Source organism: Colossoma macropomum, unplaced genomic scaffold (assembly GCF_904425465.1).
Source record: "Colossoma macropomum unplaced genomic scaffold, Colossoma_macropomum, whole genome shotgun sequence".
Taxonomy (NCBI): Eukaryota; Metazoa; Chordata; class Actinopteri; order Characiformes; family Serrasalmidae; genus Colossoma; species Colossoma macropomum.
This window is the reverse complement of record NW_023494808.1, coordinates 17,247,611-17,274,330: the sequence shown is the minus strand read 5'-3', so window position 1 is coordinate 17,274,330 and position 26,720 is coordinate 17,247,611. Positions and strand designations below refer to the sequence as shown.

At 36.9% G+C, this 26,720-nt stretch overlaps 1 protein-coding gene across 1 annotated transcript; it reads right to left on the bottom strand.

Moving 5' to 3' along the window:
• Positions 1-1,521: 1,521 nt before the first annotated feature.
• Positions 1,522-5,943, bottom strand: LOC118797998 (cell surface A33 antigen-like). The gene is made up of 4 exons (XM_036557293.1): positions 5,926-5,943; positions 4,567-4,732; positions 4,306-4,422; positions 1,522-1,633 (listed from the first exon to the last, which is right to left on the bottom strand). The coding sequence occupies exons 1-4, from the start codon at positions 5,941-5,943 to the stop codon at positions 1,566-1,568; spliced, it is 369 nt and encodes a 122-aa protein (XP_036413186.1). The 3' UTR covers positions 1,522-1,565.
• Positions 5,944-26,720: the final 20,777 nt, after the last annotated feature.

Below are 26,720 nucleotides of genomic sequence, written 5' to 3'. Positions count from 1 at the left end.
AAGCAGGACCTCCCCCCGTCTTGCTGGCTGATATTCTGTAAAATTAGAGGCTAACTAATAACAATGACCACCAGTGGTCTCTGTCTAAATTATATTTAGCTGTCTAAATTATAGTGAAAGAAAAATAGTTCATCACTGCTACTCAAGAAATCCACCTTTTTCTTCTTCCTTCTTCTTCAGAGTGAAGAAGACTTGGCGTGAAGGTCCCACTACATTAAAAATCTTATCCAAAAGTCGTACTTGGAGTGAAAAGGTCTTCAAAGAACACCACTGGAGATACATTCGCATTACAAGGCTTACTGGTCACGTCTGAGTTTTGGCTTACATCTCATACCTCTCCCTTTAGCCTTCACATTCATGTTGGTAAGAGACCCATATCTGTCTTTAACGTGAACACACTGAGCCCTGAAATGGCTCACATGCACACATCTTAATCAGTAAAGTTATCTGTGTGTTTCATATGCGTCATGATCAACAACAATCACAAATGAACAAGCTTTAAAAGCCTTCATCACAAAGGTTATTTGATGTGAACATTTAATCTGTTCATGCTATCTACAAGTATGGACAGCTATGCAATGAATATTTAATTTACACCTATATGAGGCTGAGCAAGTGCTGAATACTCCCAAAGAGTAAAATCTTTCAAATGGCTTACTGAGCTTCAGCAAGTTTCAACAAGTTGTTGGCTACCTTTATTCCCACCTGCTGCTGTGGGCTAAACTTTCCCCTTAGTGTAGCTTTTGGATGTGTATTCCAATTCTTTAAATAAGTATAATGCTACATTTTTCCACAATCAGTAACAAACACTGAAAATACATCAAGCATTTGTCTCAGAACTCTTGGTTTAAAACTTGAGCAAAACAATGTACATTAGTTTTTAACTCCCTGGTCTTGGCTGTGGTGGCAAGTTTTTTTAGGGCTCAGTAGGGTTGCCAGGTGTACAATTTTGAGTCTCATTCTAAATGTGTTCCATTTGTTAAATTAGAAAAAGTATCATTCTAGCTCTCTTAAGTGTGCTCCTCCCTCTCTCTCTCTCTCTCTCTCTCTCTCTCTCTCTATAGCATGTCAGATTAGTATCTAGCACACCACCAATGGTGCCATTAATATTTGGAACTACTTACTACAGTAGTTTGTGGATTGACACACAGCCTACATGTAGGCACAGGCAAATTTTAGCTGTATTATGGTGGGAGAGGTAAAACAGGTAAATGAACCTGTTATTTTTCAATCATATCTCCTTTTAAAAAGCAATTATATATGGATTTTAATCTGTTTATGCATCTGTTAGCCTACAGAAAAGTGAATAAACAGGAGGCTATAATAGTTTTATTTGTTACACAAGGCCAGAACCAACAGTAGGCTGGAAAATGTATTTTAACCTGCAATGTTCTGTGAAGAAAAACTTAATTTTAAAGTATAATGTTCATTATAGAAAATATAAACAAAAAAAGAAAAGCTAAAAAAATAAACCAAAGATAATTATCGAACTGTTTTATAAAAAAAACAAAAAACCGCTGGACTGTGCAGTTTCGCCAGAGCATGAAATCTGACAACGCTGGGGCTCAGACACCACTCAAGTCAGGCACATGGCTTGGAATGTTTCCGGCCACACACCATGAGTTAATGGGGTCTGAGGAACAGAAGAGCAAACAACAGGAAAATTAAACAGAAGAAAGAACCAGACAAAAGGGGTGGGGCATGTAAATACAAAAATACAAACCCAAATTCCAAAAAAATTGAGACAGTATATGAAGTGGCAATAAAAAATAGAAAGCAGTGATTAGTAAAGTCAGTGATTAGTAAAGACACAATATTTGATGTTTTATCTTATGAACTTTGAATTTTTTTTTTGTAAATATACAGTCATTCCAAAAATGATGCCTGCAATACGTTCCAAAAAAGTTGGGCCAGTAGCATGTTTATCACTGTGTTACATCACCTTTCCTTTTAACAGCACTTAATAAACATATGGGGACTGAAACCACCAATTAATCCAGTTTTGAAAGCAAAATAAGACATTTTTTGTCATTTTTCAGTTATACAAGTCTTCTCTTGGGCAACCGTTTGGGGCCTTCGTTGTATTTTGCGCTTCATAGTATGCCACTTGTTTTCAGTGGGAGACAGGTGAATGGCAGGTCAATCTACCATTCACAATCTGATTTTACATCCAACCTGTTGTATCACATGCAGAATGTTTGTCATTGTCATGTTGAAATCAGCATGGATGTCCCTCAAAAAGAGAGCGTCTAAAAGGAAGCATGTTTCTCCAACGTGTGTTCAGCGTTAATGGAGCTTTCGCAGATGCGCAAGTTACCCACCAATACTAAGACAGACCCTGACTTTTGAACTTTACACTGATAACAATCTGGATGGTGCTGAAAAAGTTGGTTTGTCAGACCTCAGTATACGTTCCATCGTACATCAGTCCATTTCAGATGAGCTCAAGACCAGAAAAGTCAGCAGCATTTCTGGACATTGTTGATAGGGGTGCAACGATTATTCGACTTAGTCGACTAAAATCGACTAGCAAATTAGTTGGCAAGTAATTTAGTAGTCGATTAGTTGGTGGCGTCATTACGCGTCTTTCTCGCGCTCACTAGAAACGTTTTGACATTACCGCTTACTGGAGACTTAACAACAGCGCGATGGCAGCCTCAAGAACAAAATCCTCAAAAATGCGGGAGCTAAACTCAGAAAAAACGTTGTCAGTTGTACTTTTTGTAAAGCCGACCTTGGCTGGCACGGGAGCACATCCTCCATGTTGGAGTGTCTGAAGAGGAAACTCTTCGGCTCACTGGATGAAGATTCATCTCGGTAAGATACGCCCCGTACCAAACCGCACACTAGCTCACTAAATAGTGTGTAAAAATAGCGCATATACCATTAGAGGTGCACTCATTAGTGTAGTGTGTGAAGTACAGGAGTGTGTGGTTCGGGACGCGGCGGTAGCTGTATTAGCGAGCTGGTTAGCTAATGTTAGTGTTAAATTCCGTCCTACTTCATGTTCTGAGCTGAGCTCTAACATTTCCTGTTTAATAGTGCAGGCTCTCTGGAATCGTTAACGGAGCTGGAGCAGAGGAGCAAGTAACTGTTATTCACAGCGACCCTGTTCACTTTCCAGAAAACGTTTACAGTTTTAAACACTGCATCGTCGTCTTAACGTCGAGGCCACCGGTGCGTTCAGGTTCGGCGAACACAGAAGAGCGATTACAAACAGTTTTCTGTTCTCCGCGAACGTCTGGCTCCACTCGCTGACAGTTTAAGGAGGTAGTTCTTCGTGAACACACAGGGCAGCTGGACGAAGGGTTCCCTCTGAAATTAAAAGTTTACACAAAATCGTTCAAATTTAACTGTTTATAGCGAAGTTTGCTACAAACGTTCGCCCCTTTCCCATCCGCTCCGTCAGAGCGCGTCTCCTCTGCCGCGGGGAGTATCCGCTCTCAGAGGAGAGCGAGACTCTCACAGGAGCACGGAGAGATACTGACCTTCCTCCGTTTCAATAAAGACCTGTGATTGTAAAATGTAGTTGCAGCAAAGTGTAGACAGACAGCAGAACGGACCGATCACAGACTGCACTGTTTAAATATAACATTTAAATTTAGATTGATTTTTTATTTACTTGATTAAAGAAAAAATGATTTAGTTATGTTATATTTTATTGCTGCTACTTTGCACATCCTTGGTAATACATTTTCTTGCATGGTATTCATCTTTATACTCTTCATTGTTTGTTTGCAAATGCCATTCAGTTGTGTTTCTTTGCCTTGCCCTTTAGACTAGATTTCCTGAGTCTTTCAATAAAATTATGCACTGTAGAGGGTAAAAATACCTAAAACCCTTGTAAACACTCGCTTTCCCTGTAATCATTAGCAATCAACTTAGGATCAGCCATTCGGAAGAAAAGGAAACTTTTTTATTTAGCCCTCTCATAATCTTATCAGCATTAAGCCATCCTGGTCAGCCTGCAACAGCCTGATTAACTTTTAATATGATTTTGGTGTGTTTTAGCTGTTGATAATAAATCATTCAAGAATGATTTATTATTCTTTTTGTTTATTTTATTATTGCCAAATTATTGTTTTACATAATCTATTACTTTATTTCATTAATTATGTTTTCATTTATTTTATCCTTATTTGATCAAAGTAGATTTACAAATCACAGCTTTCTGTTTTTAATGTGCATTTATATCAGCACTGCATACTGTCCCAACTTTTTTGGAATTGAGAATTGCAGATGAATACTGGGATATGGAAAAAAAAAAAACTTTTCAAAATAAACAAATTATAACAAAATTCTTACATGGTTTGAGGTCCAAAGTCATTATACAGGCTTGTGAGCCAACTTTATTGGTTGATGTGCAGACATAGTAACCAGTGTTCTCCATGGAGATATCGTAAAGTGACAAAACCCCATTCTCTGAAAAGAGATATAGAAACAGGACATAGTAAGTAGCAGCATGACAAACAGTAAAATCACTACTACTTGTTCGTAGACACATAATTGGACCCTGAAAATCACTGAACAAGGGGATACACATAACACATAGAAAGGCACACATACCATCGATGGACTTGGGAGGATTGGGTCGTGAAATATTTTTGAAATCAAAGCTAGGCCATCGATATGTAGGTGTTGGGTTGCCATCCTCTGAATAACAGGTCAGGTTGATGTTCTGAAAAACTTCAGCTTTCCCTTGGGATCTTGCAGATGGGTTTAGAAGGAGCCACTGTTAAATAAATGATAGATAAAAATAGCTAAAGGAGAACATTTACACAGCTAGGCCATGAACTGGCAAGACATTACAACCCTTTGTTTTTTCCTCTAAAGAACAATTTCTTTCAGCATATCTGAATGTTATCACTTCGATTTTGAACCGTGAAATTCTAATGTTCAGTTAACAGTGCCATTCTAGATCTGTTGTGCATTGTATAAAATTACTCACGTGGCTGAAAAATTATATGCTTATTAATTATGGTTGTAAGAAAGATCTATCAGCAAATTCAGTGTAATACTCTCTAAGCCAGTCATTTCAAGTTTTATCCGGAGGGGAACCCTCAGGGCTTTCTAGGCCTTTAGAGAAGTCCTAATGATTTTCTGGGAGCCAAAAATCCATTTTTAATTTATCTTTATTCAATAGAATCATGCTTGTATTTAAGCTCTATAAGTATGACAGTATGAATCTTGTTTCATTGTTAAGTTTTGAGTGGATACAAAAGGTTTAGGTTCCTGAAACATCCATCAGAAAATTGGCCAATCAGGAATTGTTTTTCTCCATGAAACCTAGGAAGATATAAGCAAGCTCTTCTGTAGGTTTGGACTTTCAAGAGCTGAAGAGCATTAATTTGTTTTTTTTTTACCTTTAGAATTACGAAGTGACAGAGAAATCAATCGCGTTTTAATTTCTGATGGATGGGAACAATTTTACAAGAAAAAAACATTAATCTAGGCCTTCTGGAAGATCTGGATACTGACTGTGAGAATGAGTGGCAGCCTGATCAGTAGGTTGTTAGAAACGTACAACAGCAGCAGTAGCTCTATGTCAGGACTCTCTACCGATACTGCTACAAGGTAAAATATATTCTAATATGTCTGTCACAAGTTTCAAATAAAACATGAAATGTCTTTTAGATGTTTCAGTAGTCGGTGTTTAATCTAGAACTGCCAAAAAAAGTTCAGGTGAATCTCCATTAACTTCCCTAACAAACTACTAAAATCCCACAGGGATGCTAGCAGAAGTTAGCATAGTTGTAGAAGTGTCTTTTTTCTCCTGATTTTTGATCAAATTTTGACTTTTGTGTTCTGAATTGAATGTCTAGCTCCAATAGTCACGGTTCGCCACTGGTTTTATTATTATAATCATGAACATGCAACAGGCATGAATACTATTATATTAGTGTTTAATGCAAAAACATCACGTACTAAGCAGCCTTTGTTCATCTGACAAAACAATATTGCTAATATACACTCGCTATGGGATTTATAGCATCTTTATGAAAAGTTATGTTAGTGCCAAGCTAGTGGTGTTTTACTGTGACTACTGCAATACTTAACATACAATAAGCATGAAGAGGCCAGCTCGCAAGACGGTTGTGCCATTTAGGACCTGTGTTAAACAGATTTTTTAAAATTCTTACGTGGTATTACATCCAAGAACACGTTACAGGTCTGTGAGCGAATTTTATTGGCTGATGTGCAGACATAGTAACCACTGCTGTCCTCTGAGATATTGTAAAGGGACAAAACCCCATTCACTAAATAGAGACATACAAACAAGGCATTTTATTTTCAAAAGGTTTAAATGCAAGTTTGGATGCTCTTTACATGTTTAGACACCCTAACCATGAACGTGTTTAGTGTCTCTGCTGAGTAGTAAGTTTAGTTTTTACAAAGCAACTTAAATTGCTGCTAAGTCTGTTTTTCCCAAAGTTGGCATAGGAGTATGTAACTTCAAAAGCTCTTTTACAAATAGTTCATTTCTACATCTCAGCTTGTCATCATCATAATTATTTCAGTGATGTGAAAATTAAGAAATTAAACAATGTAGGAGTTACTTCAACTTAAACAGCTCGTTTTTGCAACAGTATGATTAATGTCATGTTTACTTATGCTTTGTTTGTTAAGCGCAAAAAGAGTGTATTCAACTCCATGTATAATTTTGAACAACTGAGCTTCATAACTTAATTCATTTGAGCCAGTGAGTTACCTCTAAGAGTCTGAGAAAACTGAATTAGCTCATACTAAGGTTCCACAGTGAAAAAAACACAAAAAATGTAAAAACAACTAATTATTCAGACCTTAGATATTAATAAGGTCTATGTTACAGTCTAATTAAATCCAAGACATTAATTGAGATAGCATTAAGCTAAAGATACACAAAAGCTTAATTTTAAGGGCACTTTCTATTGGGAGGTGTCTGTCCCAAACCCCTACATTTCATCTAGTAAAAATACTTTGTTTTTGTTTTTTTTTTGCTGTTACCTACTCGCCCAGAGAGAGCACGGCCAATTGTGCTCTCTTGGACGCCCGGCCACAGATGGCTGTAGCATCACCAGGGATCGAACTTGCAATCTCCTGATGACAGGGGCAATGCTTAGATGGTTGCGCCATTCGGGAGCCCCTTATCATGCGAATTCTAAAATAAAAAATGTCACTACCAAAACACAAATCTTTAGGCCATAGGCAGAGCTTTATTTTAGCCATGCCCCTGCATTTTAGAGCAGAAAGTGAGACTGCATCCTCGTCCCTCATGTAGTAAAAATGTGCACAGATGAACTTAATTGGTATATAACCAAAACAGAACTGTTTAATGATGGTTTCAGAAGACATGTGTTGCAGCACAGGGGTGCATTGCATCCTGTGTATGGGGCTGCAGAGAGAGTGGTCACAGTGCCCATGCTAACCCCTGTCCACCATTGAAAGCTTAGACTGTATATGGTTAAAAGTGCCTACAATGCACCTAATACAAACTTCATATAAACACAATTTATTACTTCAAATATGCATGCATTCTTAACATCACGTGGTTGTAATTTTTCTTTCCTTTAGTGGTGCACACAATAGTGCCTTAAGTGTTAATAGCCCACCCTTGTGGAGAATCTTTAGCGTGCTGAATGTGGCTTTTTATTAACCCAGGTCAAAAATACCTTGATTATGATTCAAACTGCAAATTAATCTCTAAGCTGATTCACAACAAAGGTACATTTTTAACCTAAATATTTAAATGACTAATCCAGTTTAACTGACTGATTGTGACATCCCTTCTTTACACAGTATTATGTAAAGATGATACAGTTCACTCATTGTTCTGCCATCCTCCATGGCTTATCTTCTGCACTTACCCAAAACCACAACCTTAGTGGTGTCTGAAGGTTTTCCTGTCTTGTCACCAGGAATGCTGACTTTACACTGAAACACTCTTGTCTCCTTTGATGTTACTGAACTGAGCTGCAAGTCTGCTATTCCTTTAGTGAAGTCATACTGCAAAGATGCCCTTCCCTGATACCCCTCTCCTGCATCAATAGTGGGAAGAGCATTTGTAGGGAAAAATCCAGATAGGACTACAATCTGTGGGATAGAACATGAGTAAGAGACGCATGGACAACGTATGAAAATCAAGATACAGACAGTAAACTTTGTGTTAAGACAGTATACTTCACTACACAGTGACAAAAGTATTGGTTTATTGGAGCAGCACAAGAAATGAACGATGTGGATCTGGTCCCTTACTTCTGGATCACTGTCATCATCTGGGTAAGCTGTCCAGTCGATAGTGACTGCTTTGATGTCTGTTTTTGTCGTTTTGAAGAAGCAGGGTATAGTAACGTTGTCACCTCGGGTGACTTCATAGGTTGAGAGTGGGATGTCAACGGTTAAGCCCAAGTCTCAAAAATCACTGTTGGGGAGACAATACAAAAATCAGCCTATTGACCATTTCCACTTAATTAACTTACATATTCTTGATTAATAAAACAGCTGCAGAGAAAGAAGAATGCTTGGTTTAATTATAACTCAAATCAAGAAAGAGACCTCTGAACACCAGACGGGGCTAGTAAACGTCCAAAGGCTTCAGGGCGAGCAACAAGCAGAAAATTACGACTAGAGCTGGGCGTCGATCCCAAATAAATACATACATAAATAAATAGAGGTGTTGATTCTGCGATTCCAGACAGTTAGGAATCGAGAGTCGACTCCAAAGCTTAGGACTCAATTTCACACAGTGAGGTTCAAGCTTGCCCGCATGCGCACACAGAGTGAGAAAAATTCTTCTGTCACTGTCGAGATAGACTGTCTAAACAATGTGTCCTAGAATCAACACATTAATAGACTTCTGTCTTTTACTGCTGATAAAATGGGAAACAAAATTTAAGCAAAAGTGGCTTACAATCAATCACAGTTGCCAGTAGTGATGGGCGTTCTGGCTCTTTCTAATGAGTCAATTCAGTTGGTTCAGCTCACCAATAAGAGTCGGCTCGTTCGGCACTACATTCACTATCATTGTTGTTTTTTTTTGTTTTTTTTTGGTAGTCATGTCAGCAATATGCATTATTTAGCTTTCAGTAAAACCTTAATCTACCTATTAACTAATCGACCAAAATGGCATTATGTTTGTTTTTTATTAGTCAAATTAGTAGTTTTCTTGGATGAATTTCCAGACATCAACCAGTCATCAACAAACAAAAGCAGACACAAGTCAAAAATCAGAAGAACTGATGAGGCACACTTGGAAACATGGCTAAGAATGAACTATGTGAAAACTGCCAAGAACAAAACCAGTGACAAGTTAACACAACAAGCAGCAGGTCTGGAGATAATGAGGAGGAGCTGGAATGTTCCGAGGAGATCCAGATTTTTAGGTTTCCAGCTACAACGTCAAAAGACCCATCAATTGTTTTAAATGAATGAAATGAATGTAACTGGCTCTTCACTGTGAGTCGGCTCCCACTGCTCACCTACAAGAGTTGAATCAAAGAGCCGACTTGTTCGCGAATGACTCATTTCTAGTTGCCAGTGCTGAAACCCGCCCAAAGGAGCTGACAGAGGAGACTTGAGAAAAACATCTTGTGTCCCTGAGGAACAACAGAGGTAGGGCAAATGAAGTTTTGTCAAAACCTTTTGTAGTTTATAACAAATTATTACGGTTTGCTAAGAACTTAAATAAGTGCTGGGCTTTTTATTTGTAACTTTCTGGAATCGAGAATCGAACGTGTGGAATCGATTCCATCACTCGAACTGGAGTCGACTCCAGGATTTCTAGAAACGAACAGATCAGTATCAACGAATGCTACGATTAAGTCTCTTTGGGCAAAATCTAAAAAAATGTTAATCTTTCATAATTTTCGGTTTGCCCGTATGTGTGTTCACAACGTTGTCCTTTTATTTAACGTGTTTTTAAATTAACATCTCACCAATTAGCGGTAAAGTAACGTTACCCTCCTGTACACAGTTAAGGTTATATTCTAATCCTGTTAGCACAAGCTAACCTATGCAGTTTCCACAGAAAAAAAATGTTTGGGGAAAAAAAAAAAAATCAGATTTGAAAAAAACCTTTTCCTTTTTTATCAATGTTGGCCATAACAGATCACATTTGGCATTTGAATTTGACTGATTTAATTAAAGCTAACGTCAAACAACACAATACCGAAACAAGCTAGCCTTACCTAATGTTAGATAGCCAATATAACGAACGTAGACTTAATCCACCAATTTAGAGCTGCTTACAGTTTAAAGCAAACGGGCGAGTCTGACTTAGCTACTGTGTAGGTCTGTGTGATTAATGATGACACCATAAACCACAGACACATAATGTTATACTATCCTTACTGAACCAGGCATTACTGTAGCAAAATTCTAGAGTCCCTACAAAGAGACCAAAACAAAGTGAATACACACATACTTACCTACACATATTAAGGTTTAGCAGCAATATGTGGCCTACAACCTGTGAACTAAACACATGACTGAAATTTAAGCCTAAAACTCAAAATAAGTCATGTCTTGTCACTATTTTGTATAGGTTTTAGCTTTAACTCAGCTTTAGTATTAACTGTCCTTTAAGCACAGAAGTTACACTGTTTAGTAGCCTACTGTGAGTGTCACAAGTGAAGTTAACCCGTATGTTCAAAAACAGCGAAGCTGCAAGTAGAAAGTTCGCTCTGGTTGTGACTGAGAAGTGGACAGATCAGTTTATCAGGTTCCATAATTTGTTGCTAATGTTAACAGTATCATTAAAATGACAGGAGAACTGCGATCAGTGTTAAAGGTGTATTCATAAGCAGACTGTTCACCGCTGAGTGGCAGACTTGGTGCCTGCAAGATTTTGCCTGGAGAACCTTCACTATATTCTTCATTAGTTACAGGTAGGTGGTTAAGGTGGATTGTTTTCTTTGGCCAGGGGAGGGCAAGCGAGATGAGCTTAGTGACCTAATTATTACAAATCTCTGTATGGGGCCTTCATTGTCATATTTAGCACTTCAGTCATCTGAGAAAATGAGCTGGAAAGCTATTGATCTGGACTGTAAGTGTTTATTTCTGTCAAAAATACTAACATTAGAATAAATGCAAATACACTAATAATAATATTAATAATAATAATAATAATCATAATTTTCATTTATAGAGCACCTTTCATGCTGGTGGCAGCTCAGAATTCTTTACAGACAGATGATAACGGTAATAGAAGCTATAAGTATTAATTTAAAATCATATGACAAAAATTAATTATGACAGATTAAATGAAAAAAGGTGAATACCAAAGAGACACAGGATTTTAATTAAACGTTAAGTTAAAGTTAAGTTTTAAAAGTTTACAGCCTGATTGTCTAATAAAAGGTGAAATTGGGCCCCACAGTTTAGAAGAATAATAAACTAAAATAGGCCTCCACATATTTCCAGTATTTACCTTTTTTTTTTGCAGAAGGTCGGTATCTGCAGATCTAAGATCACATGCTGGAACATAAACAGACAGACACTCTGTGATGTAAGTGGTGCTTTAAGGTCATTTAGAACCTAAAAAGCCAGTAGCAGAACTTTAAAATCTAAGATACAGGCAGCCAGTTCAGTTCTTTGAAAATGGGATCTCTCTTGTTCGTTTTTGTTACGATCTGTGCTGCTGCATGTTGTACGAGCTGTAGAGAATGGATTGCTCTCTTAGGAAGCCCAGTAAGAAGAGCATTACAGTGATCAACTCTGCTTGTAACAAATGCATTAACGAGTTTCTCTGCATCACGCTGAGATAGAAACGGCCAAACTTCAGCAACATTTCTCAAATGATAAAAAGCTACTTTAGTGGCATGCGCAGTAAAGCAGAGCTCAAAATCTAAGATTACACCCAGGTTTTGTACATCAGGTTTGGTATGTGAAGCTAAAGAATCAAGTTTCTCATAAAATATTTTTCTCTAAATTTTAGTACCGAGGTTCAGTATTTCAATTCTTTCATAATTTAGTTGTAGAAAATTTTCTGACATTCCCTGAAAAATATCTGACACACACCTAGTGAGCCTGTCAACAGAGTCTTGATTTTCACAAGGAATGGAAATGTGTAATTGCATGTGATCAGCATAGCTACGAAAACTGAACCTTGTGGGACTCCAGAAGAAATGTTACATTTTTTTGATGAATGATTTCCCAGTGAAATCAAGAACTGTCCATTCATTAAATATCATTTAAACCATTCTAAAACTGTGTCTGACAGGTCTACCCAGTATTCAAGATGGGGGATTAGAATCTGCTGATTAATGCTAATGCACTAAGATGCTTAACATATTGTGAAAAATAAAATATAAAATGTGCCATAACTTTTGCGCAGACCACCTTATGTTTTATTTTTCCCCCCAATATGTTAAATACAGCAAATAGTTTAAGAACTACAATTAGTGCCCACAGCATGAATGACCTCAGGCTCAGGGCCGATGCACAAAATCCTTCTATTCTGGTCTTACTGGATCTTAATGCAGCTTTTGATATGCAAAATTTTGCGTTAATGAAATATAATAAATTAATAAATAATAAATATTCCGTTATGAAAAGGTACAAATCGGACTCTTCACTTGGGAAACATATTTAAGGTACACAATTGGACCCTAAAACCACTGTTGTACCTTTGAGGGAACATTTACACTCTTTGTACCTTGATGAAAAAAAAAGTTTCCTTAACAAAATAGAAAAATATCTGAAAAGAAATTGACCTTTGAGAAGATACGCTATGAATAACGAACTGGTCATTTAAACAAAACTTGATTAACATTATGTTGAACCTGATCTCGCTCTGTCTGTGAAGTTATTCTGTTTTGTCAAAACTTCAAGTGTCCAGGCCCTATCTCGTACTATCGAAAACGCCAGCCACCAACAAACACTGTCAATCACAGCCAAAAATTTCTGTCAACAGTGAATTTTGCTATAAAGACAGAAAGAAAGGCATGCACATGGTTTCTGTTTATAAAAACAATGCTGCAGTAATGCATAGGAAATAAAGAAATGTAACGCACAGCTCTGGACAGGGCTGGCTCTAGCCTTTTGGGGGCCTTAAGCAGGACCTCCCCCCATCTTGCTGGCTGATATTCTGTAAAATTAGAGGCTAACTAATAACAATGACCACCAGCAGTCTCTGTCTAAATTATATTTAGCTGTCTAAATGATAGTTAAAGAAAAATAGTTCATCACTGCTACTCAAGAAATCCACCTTTTTCTTCTTCTATCTTCTTCAGAGTGAAGAAGAGTTGGCCTGAAGGTCCCACTACATTAAAAATCTTATCCAAAAGTCGTACTTGGAGTGAAAAGGCCTTCAAAGAACACCACTGGAGCTACATTCGCATTACAAGGCTTACTGGTCACGTCTGAGTTTTGGCTTACATCTCATACCTCTCCCTTCAGCCTTCATGTTTGTGTTGGTAAGAGACCCATATCTGTCTTTAACGTGAACACACTGAGCCCTGAAATGGCTCACATGCACACATCTTAATCAGTAAAGTTATCTGTGTGTTTCATATGCGTCATGATCAACAACAACCACAAATGAACAAGCTTTAAAAGCCTTCATCACAAAGGTTATTTGATGTGAACATTTAATCTGTTCATGCTATCTACAAGTATGGACAGCTATGCAATGAATATTTAATTTACACCTATATGAGGCTGAGCAAGTGCTGAATACTCCCAAAGAGTAAAATCTTTCAAATGGCTTACTGAGCTTCAACAAGTTTCAACAAGTTGTTGGCCACCTTTATTCCCACCTGCTGCTGTGGGCTAAACTTTCCCCTTAGTGTAGCTTCTGGATGTGTATTCCAATTCTTTAAACAAGTATAATGCTATGTTTCATGAGAAGTATTTTATTTCAACAATCAGTATTGCAATCAGTAATAAATAACAAGCATTGAAAATACATCAAGCATTGTCAGTGCCAGACAGTTCAATGCCATTGCTGCTTTGAGCCAGTCATTTCAAGTTTTATCCAGAGAGGAACCCACAGGGCCTTCTAGGCCTTCAGAGAAGCCCTAATGATTTCCTGGGAACCAAAAAAGCATTTTTAATTTATCTTTATTCAATAGAATCATGCTTGTATTTAAGCTCTGTAAGTACAGTACTAATCTTGTTTCATTGTACAGTTTTGAACCATTGTACTTTTGACCACTGATAACTCATAAGGACACAGAGTGGAATGCCTCAGTGTGCAAGAACACAAGAAGCAGAGTTGCAAAGTCTGCTTCTGGGCAACGACAGCCTTTACCACAACCGCAGGCTAAGACAGAACTCAGCAACTGAAGGTTTAATTTCTTTAATCTGCATGTTTTACTGTGTTTCATGATTTTAATGATCCTGGCACACTTTAAAATTTAAATATATGGACCATTCTACCAAATTAGTGCAAACTAAACTAGTTCAAACTGCAAGTCCCACAGGAAAAAAAAACACTAGTTGAAATAAATGAAGTATTCAGACTTTAGATGTTTACACGGATTATATCATGATCTATTTAAACCCAAGGCATTAACAGAAATAGTAATAAGCTAAATATCTACAGAATCATCAGTTTTAGGGTATTTTCTATTGGGAGGTGCCTGACCCTAACCCCTAAATTTCAACTTGAGTTTTTGAATGTTTTTCTTCTTGATTTCTTTTAAAGTGAAGTTGAAAGATTTAGATTCATCATGAGTTTATGTATGCAGAAAATGCTGTCCCATGATTCATGTCACCACTGAAACACAAAGAGTTTAGTCAATAGATGGAGCCTTATTGTAGCCACACACCTGCATTTTAGAGCATTTTGAGACTGCATCCCTGCCTCTCATCTGCACATGATGAGCAGTTAGATCCCACTGTTTTGAAGTAAATGTGTTTTGAAGTTTGAAAGTCTGTGTGTAATCTAAAGAACTGTCACTACCAAAACACATATTAAGTAAACTCTTTTGTGTTTTAATGAAAAATATGAGCTCTGCTCAAAATTAGCTAAAATTGTCATTACCAAAACAGTCACGACCAAAACATTCAGTAAAGTTTTGGAAGTGTTATGATTATTTCAGTAGTGACAAAACTTTTATTTTTAAAATTTAGAAATATTTTTATTTTAATAAAATAAACATAATTAAGGTATAGAATCACCAAGTCCAAGTCAGTTAAAAATCCGAAATGCATTTTCAACTCTTATTTGAACCTGTAGATTTATGGAAGAGGATAAATGCTGAGAGATTTCAGATTCATGTTTAATAAAACAGAAATATGTTAATATTTGTTTTTTTGTAAATATGTAAAAAATGTTTTTGTTAATTATTTTTGGTGTAACATATTTTCACTTTATTTAACATTATTCTGAAGTAGCCCCTCACCAGTTACGCTTTTCCTTGAATCTACATGTTAATCACTGTAACACAAGCTAAATTTCATAGTGCAATATACAATGACAATAACTATATATAACGGATGCATACATATCTTAAATTAATTACAGCAAAATTTCACAGAACACAAAAACATGTAGCCTCATGATAGCTGATTAAAAGAATGCATTCATTACTATTAAAAAGTTTGGAATCACATGTCATGTTAAACATTTTTGATATTTTGTAAATAATAACAATGTATAGAAAGTAGATTAAAATATTATAGATTAGGTATTTTCATATGTTTTATTCTATATATGAAAAATCATGTACTGTTATGTTGCCCTTTCTATCAGTTTTTGTCTAAAGATTTGATCCAAAAATAAGGCATTTTGGATATTAATTTTATTAGAAATGAATTCCTTCACTGCTGTTATTCAGCTTTGTGAGTCATTACAGAATCGTCAACAGCTACAGTTCATCATTCTGGACACTAAAAAAAAAATCAGGTTATTTGAGAGCTATAAACTTGCATCAGACAATAATTTTATACATTATTTTGCAATCAGATTGGTTTTATTGAAAACAGTGATTCCAAATTGTTTTAATGGTAGTGTGGGTCTTCATAGAGAAGCTATGATAAGCCTGTATGTATTGTATGTATGTTGGCTCTGGTTTTACTATAATAAAGGTACCATAATGTGCAGTTTTGCCATAAAAAATTATAATGAAGCCATAACTCACCCACAGAAAACATGAACACTGTGAACGCCTCCTTTGCCATTGCAGTTAGCCGAAATTCTATGTTATTGTTATTATGAAATATTATTGGAATGAGCACCAGTAGGAAGCAAGGATGTGTTTCAGTATCCTACATACTAGGTGACACAACAAGACACTAAGTATACTTCCCTTTCCTGTGAAAACCACAAAGAACAAGCCAGCCCCATTTTAATTAGAACAAAAATAACACCATTCCTCACCCTCTTGCTCATTCATACACATGCTTTAAATGTGTTTTGACCAAGACATTTGGAAAGAAACCTTTTGCCATATTCTTATTTTCAGACATATTAGACTGTGAATGTGTGTGCTGAACATGAGAATGTGGGGGGAAAGAGGAAGCACATGGGTTTCAAAAACAATTGGAGAACTAATTTGACAGTTGTTAGTAGAAGGTTTATCATGCATACATCTTCACTGGGGTTTCTGGTGAACTGTGCATTACAGAAGTTTGATCAAATCATAATTGATTGTATCAAATCAACTGACTTTTTATCCACCATGCATATCTGAGTGTTTAACCAGCCAGTGAGATGAACTGCTTACTTTGGCCAGGTGAGGGCCGGCCAGACGAGGTTAACCAATTGATTATGGCCAAGCGAAGGGACTATTTTGATATTAAAAGAGGTAATATGAGTGGCACATCTGGGTCGTAGCTCTGCAAACCTCATTTGGCAAGACTTAGCGAAAAACATGCCTCAAGTAACTCTAGCCTTGTAAAAGAGCAGGGGCTACAGACTACAGTACAGATGCCTAAATGCAGTCTTTGTAAATGTAATCTTTTAATGTCTTTTGTTGATGTTACTACACAAGTGATAATAAAATGACACTGTCATGACAATGTCATGGTCTCACACACACTTTTAAAAATGAGGATGGTAAACAAATCTGTTTAATTTCATTCTATTACATTAGTGACAGCATCTGTACTGCTTTGTAATTGGACACAATTCAGACTTTTGAGGTTTATTATTTTGTTTTAGACCAAAAAGTGCATAAAAAAGTGGAGAACAGTGCCAAAAACACTTCAGTTCTCAAGCTATTAGATGCTGGGTGTGCTAAGAAGCTTCATGCTGAACCACGCTGTGCAAACCTCACCCTCACGAACTGACCCTCCCAATGATGCTGCTGCTGCATAAACTAATCAATTTAACCATTGTTCCACCTGTTTTCCACATTGTGTACTACAATACTTTATACTAACAATGTTTTGCTATCCAGTGTCAACCAGAGGAGGATGGGTTCCCCTTCTGAGTCTTGGTTCCTCTCAAGATTTCTTCCTCCTGCTCTTAGGGAGTTTTTCCTTGCCGGTGTCGCCACTGGCTTGCTCCTGGGGTTTGGACCCGGATTTCTTTCTGTAATGCTGATTTTTTTTTTCTGTAAAGCTGCTTTGTGACAACACCTGTTGTAAAAAGCGCTATACAAATAAACTTTGGTCTACTGCGTGGGTCCTCTCCTACCACTGGGTTTCCTGAAACTCATAGGCACTGCATGAATTATTGTAACTGCACCTGTAGTGTGTTATTTTGAGATGCTGAGATTATGTGTGTGTGCTTGAAGCTCTGACATGAATGTTTAATTTCACATATCATTTCTCAGCACTCTGTCACTTTCGAGAGGTGTTCATAGTGGAATGAGGAAGTTAAATTCCACAATAAATGGGCATTTCACCATAACCAGTTAAGAGTTCTGTTTTTGTAACAGAGAACTATTTCAGATTTCCTGCTTTCATGACTCTTAATCTGAGTGATTGGACAATGAATCAAATCTTATATGCTAAAATATAATTCCTCAAATTAAAAGCAATATTTTTATACATAATTTTTTATAGCAAAAACTACATTTTCTGATAAAAAACCTTTAATCATAATCATAATAAGTGTAAAGGATCTTTAGAAAAACAATTTATTATTTGTCAGCACTTCCTTGCTTAAAATTTGAAGCTGTTTCTGAGGATTTTGGTTTTTGTTAATTTTCATTCCTTTAATCATATCCATTTTTGACAGCTAACTGGAGCTTCACTTGGTGGGTCTTTAATATGTATGACCTCATTTACATTTGATTGGCTCTTTGGCCTAGGACACCAACGGTATTAAAACGACACTGATGCGCTAATCACCGCCACAGTAACTTTATGAATTGCTCATGTTTACAGTGTCACATATTTTGCGTGGTGTAGGACTTATTTTTTAGGACTTATTAGTGACTTATTTGTGACAGCTGTTCTTCTCTTAGTGTCTGAATCATCAAGAGGAATTCCAGAGATTACAATCTTTCACAATGCATTCATAATTTTATAGAAATTCTTTTTGTGTCTCTTGTTACTAAGCAACAGACACAGGAACGTTAGCTGTTCTAAACCAAACTCAGAGATCCACATCAAAATGCAGGTGTGAATACAACCAAGATGCATTTCAAACAGATTCAGCGTATAGACTTGATCCCCATCCAAGTCTTTGTGTGAATCCCTAAATGCTGTTCTTGCATACCCCTTTAAGTTGCTCTGGATTACAGTGTCTGCTAAAAGCCTAAAAATATAAGTAAGGTGTGTTATATTTTGTGAATACTTAACTGGATTTTCTATGCTTTCAACATTGAATCAACACTGCACAATCGTAGAGCAAACATCAGTAATGACATCAGATCAACAGCTATTCACCAATCAGCAGGCGCCGTTGAATCAATGTTAAATCTGCTCGACATGGTTGATGGTGCTGCCCAACATAAAATCAATCAAAAACATTGTTTCAGTCAGAGTTTGCTGTCTGTGTAGGTCACTTGGAATAAATCAGCAGTCTGCTTATTGCACCTGTACAATTCCTGCTATTTGTTTTTAATCATAAGTAACAGTGCATCACTAGGGCAGTTTTCATTAATCTACTGGGGCATGGAAAGCCTTAGTCCTATCTGTTATTCATGCATGTCCTTCTCCTCACTACTCAAAAAAGATCATATTTAAAGTTGTATTAAGGGACCCTTTAAAGAGACATGCATCTATTCTTTATCCTCACTTAGCTTAGCTTCTCTAAATGAAGCCACATAACCATTAATTCTGTCTATTGAGTTAAATGTACATTTTATTATTTTTATTGCTCCTTTCATTCCCTTCACTTAAAAAAAACTTAAAGATGTTAGTTAGGCAATAAATATTCAAAGAGTTTGTTCGCAAAAACAGACTCCTCCATTTTAATGAATTTCCATAAATCATGTATTGTGCGTTCCAGGTAATATCACCACACTGCTGTTGGGTTGTTTTGATTAAATAAAAGTAATTCAATAAAATACAAGTGACTTTTCTTTTTATTTAAATTGTTTTTTTTGGCAAAAGCAGGTAAGTCCAATTGTCATTTCATCTTTTAGAGTTTAACGAAGCCATTTAGAGAAATAGAAGTTTATTTTATATGCAATATTTAACATTTTTTAACATAAAATGAGCAGGTAAAGAGCTGAAAATCACAACAAAAAGAGCCCATTAATGTGCAGTATTAAACATCTATAAGATCAGACCTCGGAAAATCCTAGGGCTGAATCTCAAATGGCTCACTGCTCCCTATATAGTGCACTATGTGAGTTACAAAATTTTGTCTTTTATACCCAAATATTGCACTTTATGTCCAGTATGAATTGTGCACACATGGCTGAATCCAAAGTAGCTCTATGTTAGACTGTGCTCTGTGTAGATGTAGTATCCATTATTTTAAGACCTATGTACTGCATTTTGTAGGGGAAAGGAAGCCTTCTGAGATTCTGCCTAAAACAGTTCATGGCAGTGTTGCATCACCTGACCTGAATACTGCGCACTGATTTGCTGAACGGATTTATCAGGTTCTGCTCGAAAACAGCTCAATGGCTTGACCGTTTCTGCTGTAAAATGTAAACTTGCAGTGCCTTGACAATGGACAACACTGACTTTTGTGACCAATCGTATTTAGGGCTCAGAATGTGTTGTGTGTTACGAATAATGAATAAAGGATGGCGTTTATTGTTTTTTTTTTTTACTGGTGTGGAGTCTGACCGATATGAAAATTCTGTGGCCAGTTGTGATACCAATGTGAAGGGGTTAAAATTCAAATAAACATTAATATCAGATGATGTAATTTGATATTTGTCTATTAGATTTTAGTTTGCTACCTGTTTTAATTTAGTTTTAGTTAAACAGTGCTTTACTGAGTGATATGATTGCCTTTGTTCTTTGACTTTGTCTTTTTGCCCAGCCCTTTGGATTGTTTGCCTGATTTTGGATTTTGGACTTAGACCCTCTGCTTGTGTTTTTGACCACGTTTTTGCCTTCTCCTGTTTGGACTGTTTGCCTGGTGTTATGTTTATTGTTTTGTTTCTCATCTGTTTTCTGGAATTGACCTATGCCTGTTTTTTGACCACGAACTTGCACTGCGCTTCTACTAGTAAAGCCTACTTTGTATTTTATATCTGCAAGTGTCTGATTCTGTTTGACTCGTCACACACAGTCTCAATATAAATATTGTAGCAGTGGAGTTGGAGCATCTCAAAATTCTTTGTGGGTTTAGTTTTTATTTTTTACCTTTATTTTTTTTACTTTTGATTCTTTTCGTATAAAAGGTAGTTTGTGTTAGTTTTGTGTACTAACATTTTACATTTTTGTTAGACTAAACACAATGGTGCCTTTCGCCCAATGACCGCTTTGACAGGCTCCAGCCCCCACCCTCCATGAGTTTAAATCCAGGTTATTCCTCCACCAAAAAGTAGGTAATTAATGGTGTGTTAATAGTGATATTTTTACTGGTACAGATAAACCAGTGGGTCATCAATATGAGCCGACAGAGGCCTAAGCTTTTGGAAAACTGAGCATGTACCCAAGCTTCCTCAAGCATGTTTCAACAAATTTTTGGCATGTGAGCTACCTTCACCTGCTGCTGTGAGCTGTGCACAAAGTTGGCCCGTGGGAATGTTTGATTTGACCCGCCAGAAAGTTGCCCTAACTCCATCCCCTCACTCAATGAGAGGAAAAGCATACTTTATACTATTTATATACAATAAAATGTTCAAACGTATGTTTGTTAAAAAATATATTGTAATATTATACAAGACATTTTAAAAACTTGATTTAAATATTTAAATGAATAATAATACGGAATAATAAACAAGTCAGTGTTTTCTCAGAATAGTTTGTTGCTAAAGTATATTAAATTACATATTACATATAATAGTCATTGGTCTGTAACCACAGACAGAAGTGTGGATGAACACAGTGTCCAAGTCTAATCCTAGATGTTTAGTTTAGTTCTTTCAGAAAATCCGTCATTTTTTACATAATGGACATTATTTTATTCATTTGTTTTGCAAGGCAAGCAGTTCTTGGTATGTGGATGTCAATAACATTTTTTACATATTTTTTTGTGTCTGACATGTCAGATCTTCAGATAAAATTATCTATAGAAAAGGTGTCTCTCTTCAATTATTGTTTAAAGTTATATAGACTAAACACATTGATATTTCTTTGCTTAATTGTGTATTTCATTGGTAGTTAAGAATTAAAAAAAAATTAAACGAATCATACATGCCTCAGGCCTTTAGATAAAACAGATCTATAATAACTGATTATGTAATGCCTTACTAATAACATAATGAACAGAGGAACAAAAGATGCCTCACTTCATTAAGTTGGGCATTTCATAATCAGTTAATGTTTTTGGTATATAGAGAAATGGAATAGTGGTTAAGTGGAATAAACTTCTTAATTTCTTTGCTTAGTCATGTATTGCATTTCCGCCTAATGACAGCTGGGATAGGCTCCAGCACCCCACCGCGACCCAGAAGGATAAGCGGTTTAGATGATGGATGGATGGATGGTTGTATTGCATTTGTAGTTAAAAAAAAAAATGAAATAAATCATACAAACCCAATTCCAAAAGAGTAAGGGCAATAGGTAAAGCACAAATGAAACTGAAAGTACTGTTTTATAAACCTATGTTGACCTGTATTTGAACAAAAACAGTACAAAGACAAGACATATCAACTTCATAGTTTTTTGTAAATATACATTTGTTCTGAAACAAACACATTCCACACATTCTAAACTGCAACACAGTCCAAAAAAGTTGGGACAGGGCAATTGAAAACATTGTGAAATGTTCAAAAACACCTTAAACATGAGAAGCAGCCATGCTCAGGTATAAAACGAGCCTCCAGGAAAGACCTAGTTCTTTATGAGCAAGGACGGGTCAAGGCTCACCATTTTGCAAAAATTGCAGCAGTTTACAAATAACATTCCTCAGCAAGCGACTCAGAGAGTTTTAGGTATTACACCCTTTGCAGTGCATAATATCATCAAAAGATTTCAGAGAATCTGGCAAAATCTGTGTGTAAAGGAAAAGGCCAAAAACCACAACTCAATGCCTGTGCCCTTGGACACCTTATATGGCACTGCATTAAAAACCAGCATGTTTATATGATGAATTTTGTGCGATGTAGGTCAATGAATGTCAATAAAAGCTGTCCTTCTCTGCATCCACACATGCAAGTTGACAGTGTACTATGCTCTTACTATGAAAGTCATATGTCAACAACATCCAGAAATGCTGCTGACTTCTCTGGGCTCATGCTCATTTAAAATGGACTGATGCACAGTGGAAACATTTTGGATTATTTACAAAGATAATGGACGTTGTGTTCTTTGGGCCAAAGAAGAAAAGCACCATTCAGATTGTTACCAGCGTAAAGTTCAAAAGCCAGGGTCTGTTACGGTGGGGGGGTATTAGTGGGATACTTGCACATCTGTGAATATAGTGTGGGTGCTAGACTGACCTGTCTAATTAAGCTCAAAATATGACAACAAAGGCCCGGTATGGTTGCAAAAGTGAAGACTTGTGTAATTGAAGAATGGCAAAACATTCAGCTTTCAACACTGGATACAATTATTAAGTGTTGTTAAGAAGAGAGGTGAGGTAATACAGTGATAAACATGTTCCCATCCCAACTTTTTTGGAACATGTTACAGGCGTCATACTTGGAAGGAGCGTATATTTACAAATAACAGTGTAGTTCATCAGGTTAAAACACTTTGAAGGTAAAATGTTTTGAATTTAATACAGCTCAAAGAAAATGTCCTAATCATTTCTTTATGTTTCTATTTCATTTCACATACTGTCCCAACTGTTTTGGAATTGAGTTTGTATTTTATCTTGTAATAATTAAATGCACTTTCGATAGAACGTGTAGAATCACACAGAATAAGGAAACAAATTTTTTGTTAAGTATATGTTTTCTCATTTTGTCCTCATGCTAAAAAATGGATTAGTTGTACTGAATGGCTGCTGGAAATTAAATACAGGAAAAGTTGGTCTCTGACTGTCACACAGAACTGTAAATATGGAAATATGTCAGTAGAACAGACGACAAATGCATACAGTGTAGTCTCTGACTCTGGGTTTTATAGATCCTAAGTGTCTTATAGGTATCTTATAGGTGTTATGTTCACTTATGCATAAAACACAAAGATCATCACTAATCAACCCAAATTATGAGGTACCGCACCTCTTATGCTATTTGCTTACAGTAAACAAATACAATTTTGTATTTGTAACAATATAAAATATTCTCTCACTGGGATATTCAAATACTACTTGTTTAAAAATGCAGATATTCAAATAGCAAACATGACTGCAATCCATACGGCAGTATAATATCCCTAAAAAACAACTTTGTGTCTATCATTTAAAGAGGAAGCTCGCTATCTCTCTCTCTCTGAACTTATTTGACTGTGACGCTCTGGCTGGGCTTTACTGTGTGCAGCTTATCTCGCAGTAACAGAAAGGTCAGTTGCTCGAAACCTTGCTGCCACCAACAAAATGTATCTCCTTGCCAGAAGCCGCTAAGTGAAGGTAGACCTTTCTTTAATTAAACTCCAAAGACCAGACTGATTGTGTGTGTGTGTGTGTGTGTGTGTGTGTGTGTGTGTGTGTGTGTGCTCACCCACTTAATGGTTCATTAAATGCTTGATTCTACGCACAAACTCACTGACACATAAATCTGTTCAATACTTCTGCAGTTTTGCAGCTCAGTGCCATGTCTTGTGATAAACAGGAGAGATCTGTCCCATCACCAGCACAGTTACACAATTGCTTGGAGTAAACACAGAGGGCCCAATTTACTAAGCCTTTTGCAGCAGTTTTAGGCACAAATCAGATGCACTGTATCTCCATGTTATGTATGAAACTGGCACACAAGCACACACAGTTTATGGGGCCTGCGCATGGTAAAACCCAAAAATGTGCTTCTCTTGTCAAGCATTTGAGGGATGATCACACACAAAGTGGGTTGAGGTATTACACTTGTAACTAATTACATATACTGCTTGATTTACTAAAGTTTGAGCGAGTCACGGCAGCTGGTTTTTGTGTCTTTTTACCTTAAGACCAGGCATAAATTTGCCTTCCTAAACCACCAACAGACTCTCAAACAACCTGCTACAGGTTTCAGCACCCAATCAATGCACTAGGTTCATGAGAGTTTATACGTATGAGTTTATGGAATCCTTTACTAGCGCTGAAGCTGGCAGCACACAACATATTTCAGATAAATACAATAAGAACAGTTACCCAACTCTGAACATGACACAATCATGAACCAGCTAATTGACACCAAAGGCATAAATGCCAGGAGGGTGCGAAATACAGGGGGTCCTGGGGAGTCAGGGACCCCCTAATTAACATCTTGGATCCCCTTAATGTCTCAAAATCAAAATTCTGAGTGGTTCCTGAAAGAATAAACCTATTGTCACATTATCCTGTCATTTAGGGTAGTGGTTCCCAGCCCTGGAGGACCTCCTGCCCTGCACATTTTAGGGTTTACCCTGCTCCCAAAACACCTGATCCTACTCATTCACTAATTAACAAGCCCTTCCTGATTTGAAGTGGGTGTTTAGGCAAGAAAATACAAAACTATGCAGGGCAGGGGGTCCTCCAGGACCAGAGCTGGGAACCACTGCTTTAGACCAAAACAGACGCTGAAATACAAAATCAGAGAAAGCTCATTGTTTAGCTGCTTCACTTACTATCAGTGAGCTCCTGTCTTTGGTATTCTTAACTAACTAGAGATGCAGCACTGCTCTGTCTCAGGGTGGTGCTGTAATAAATTGGTTCACTCAGTTGGTCCTTCATAGATGAGCAACTGTTACTATGCCCTCTGAAAAACTTTACAATTTGTCATCACATATTTGTAAATCTGAAAACTTGCCCAATTTCGCAAGAGATTGGTGAAAAGAGTAAATTTTTACCGAACTCAAAAAGAGCACTGGAGAAGGCTTAGTTAAAAAATAAGAAAAAAAAACCTACTGCATGGCACCCTGCAAATGCCACAGGGGATTCTGCACAATGAATGCCAGAAATATGTTTTATTACAGATATGTTGGTTATTATTGCTCCTGTGTGCAAAGCAAAGGATGAAAGTCCAATGAGCTTTGGTTTTATTAGTTTTGGTTGACCAGCAGCCTAAGCTGGTTTCTCCTATTGCATTTTTTCATTTAGCGAACATACAGCCCACCTACAAAATTGTTATGCCCACCCAAAACTGCAATCCTTGGCACCTCTACTGATTAATAGATGTATTAAGACATTGTATTTTAAAATGTGCACAATGCAATGTGAACGATGTCTTTACTCACCTGAGTGCTTCAAGGGATTGCACTTCTTCTAGAGCCGGAAAGATCCACATTGATTCCAGAAAAAGGGAGCAGGGCGATTTAATAATATAACCTGTAAACAAAAGAATATTGTTAAGTAAAAGCTAAAGAAAGGCTTACCGATAAGACGAGATGAGAGAAGAAAATAGCAGAACCAGGGATGAATTACTAACTGGAACACAACAGGGACCGACAAAATACCTGGTTTTGGGCTGAGTTTAAGACGAGTTTTCACTGAGAACCTTGGGCCTTTTTTCTAATTAGTGATTTTTTTATGTAGTAGATTTGTTCTTATTTGAAGAAGTATGCTTACATAAATTTTGCACTTTCTCTATTAATACAGCTTTTCTATGTGCTGTGGGATCACAATCCTCATCCTGGAGATCTACTACCCAGCAGAGTTTCGCTCCAACCCTAATTAAACACACCTGATCCAGTTGATGAAGGCTTTTAGGGGCAGGTATGTTGGATCTGAAGGGTTGCGGATCCCCTGGACAGGACTGTAGAGCCCTGCTATACATTGTTTTGTATATATTCTAGTGACATACTGCTGCAGAGAAGCAGTGGAAATCTGCCCCTTAGTGAATCAGTGGCGACTACACTGCAAAAACAACGCAGCATTGCCGACAAAACAAAACACTTCGCTGGTGCTTTTGTTTTCACAGTCAATATTTCAGCTTTTTCTGAGAGAATAAAGTCATAGAAGTGTATTTTGTACACAATTCAGAAATGAAAGCGCTGGTGGCCATGCTGAGGAAATAATGTCCTTTTTAACAGCATTTTCGTGGCAAATGTGATTGTGTGCATCTTGTTAAAATGCTGTTTAAAGTCTGCAAATGAGGATGAAGCAAAGACCGAAGTAAATCCCGAGCATTCAGGTTTAGCAGATTCACAACCTTTCAGATCCAACATACCTGTTTGCACCTCACATCAACACACATTTCCAGTGATCGGATCACGAT

What these genes read in the sequence shown, in the direction of transcription:
- LOC118797998 (XM_036557293.1), bottom strand. An exon ending in TCCTCCCAAGTCCATCGATG is followed by an intron (nt 4,423 to 4,566) that starts GTATGTGTGCCT and finishes ATCTCTTTTCAG; the next exon opens with AGAATGGGGTTTTGTCACTT. An exon ending in GACTTTGGACCTCAAACCAT is followed by an intron (nt 1,634 to 4,305) that starts GTAAGAATTTTG and finishes TCTGTTCCTCAG; the next exon opens with ACCCCATTAACTCATGGTGT.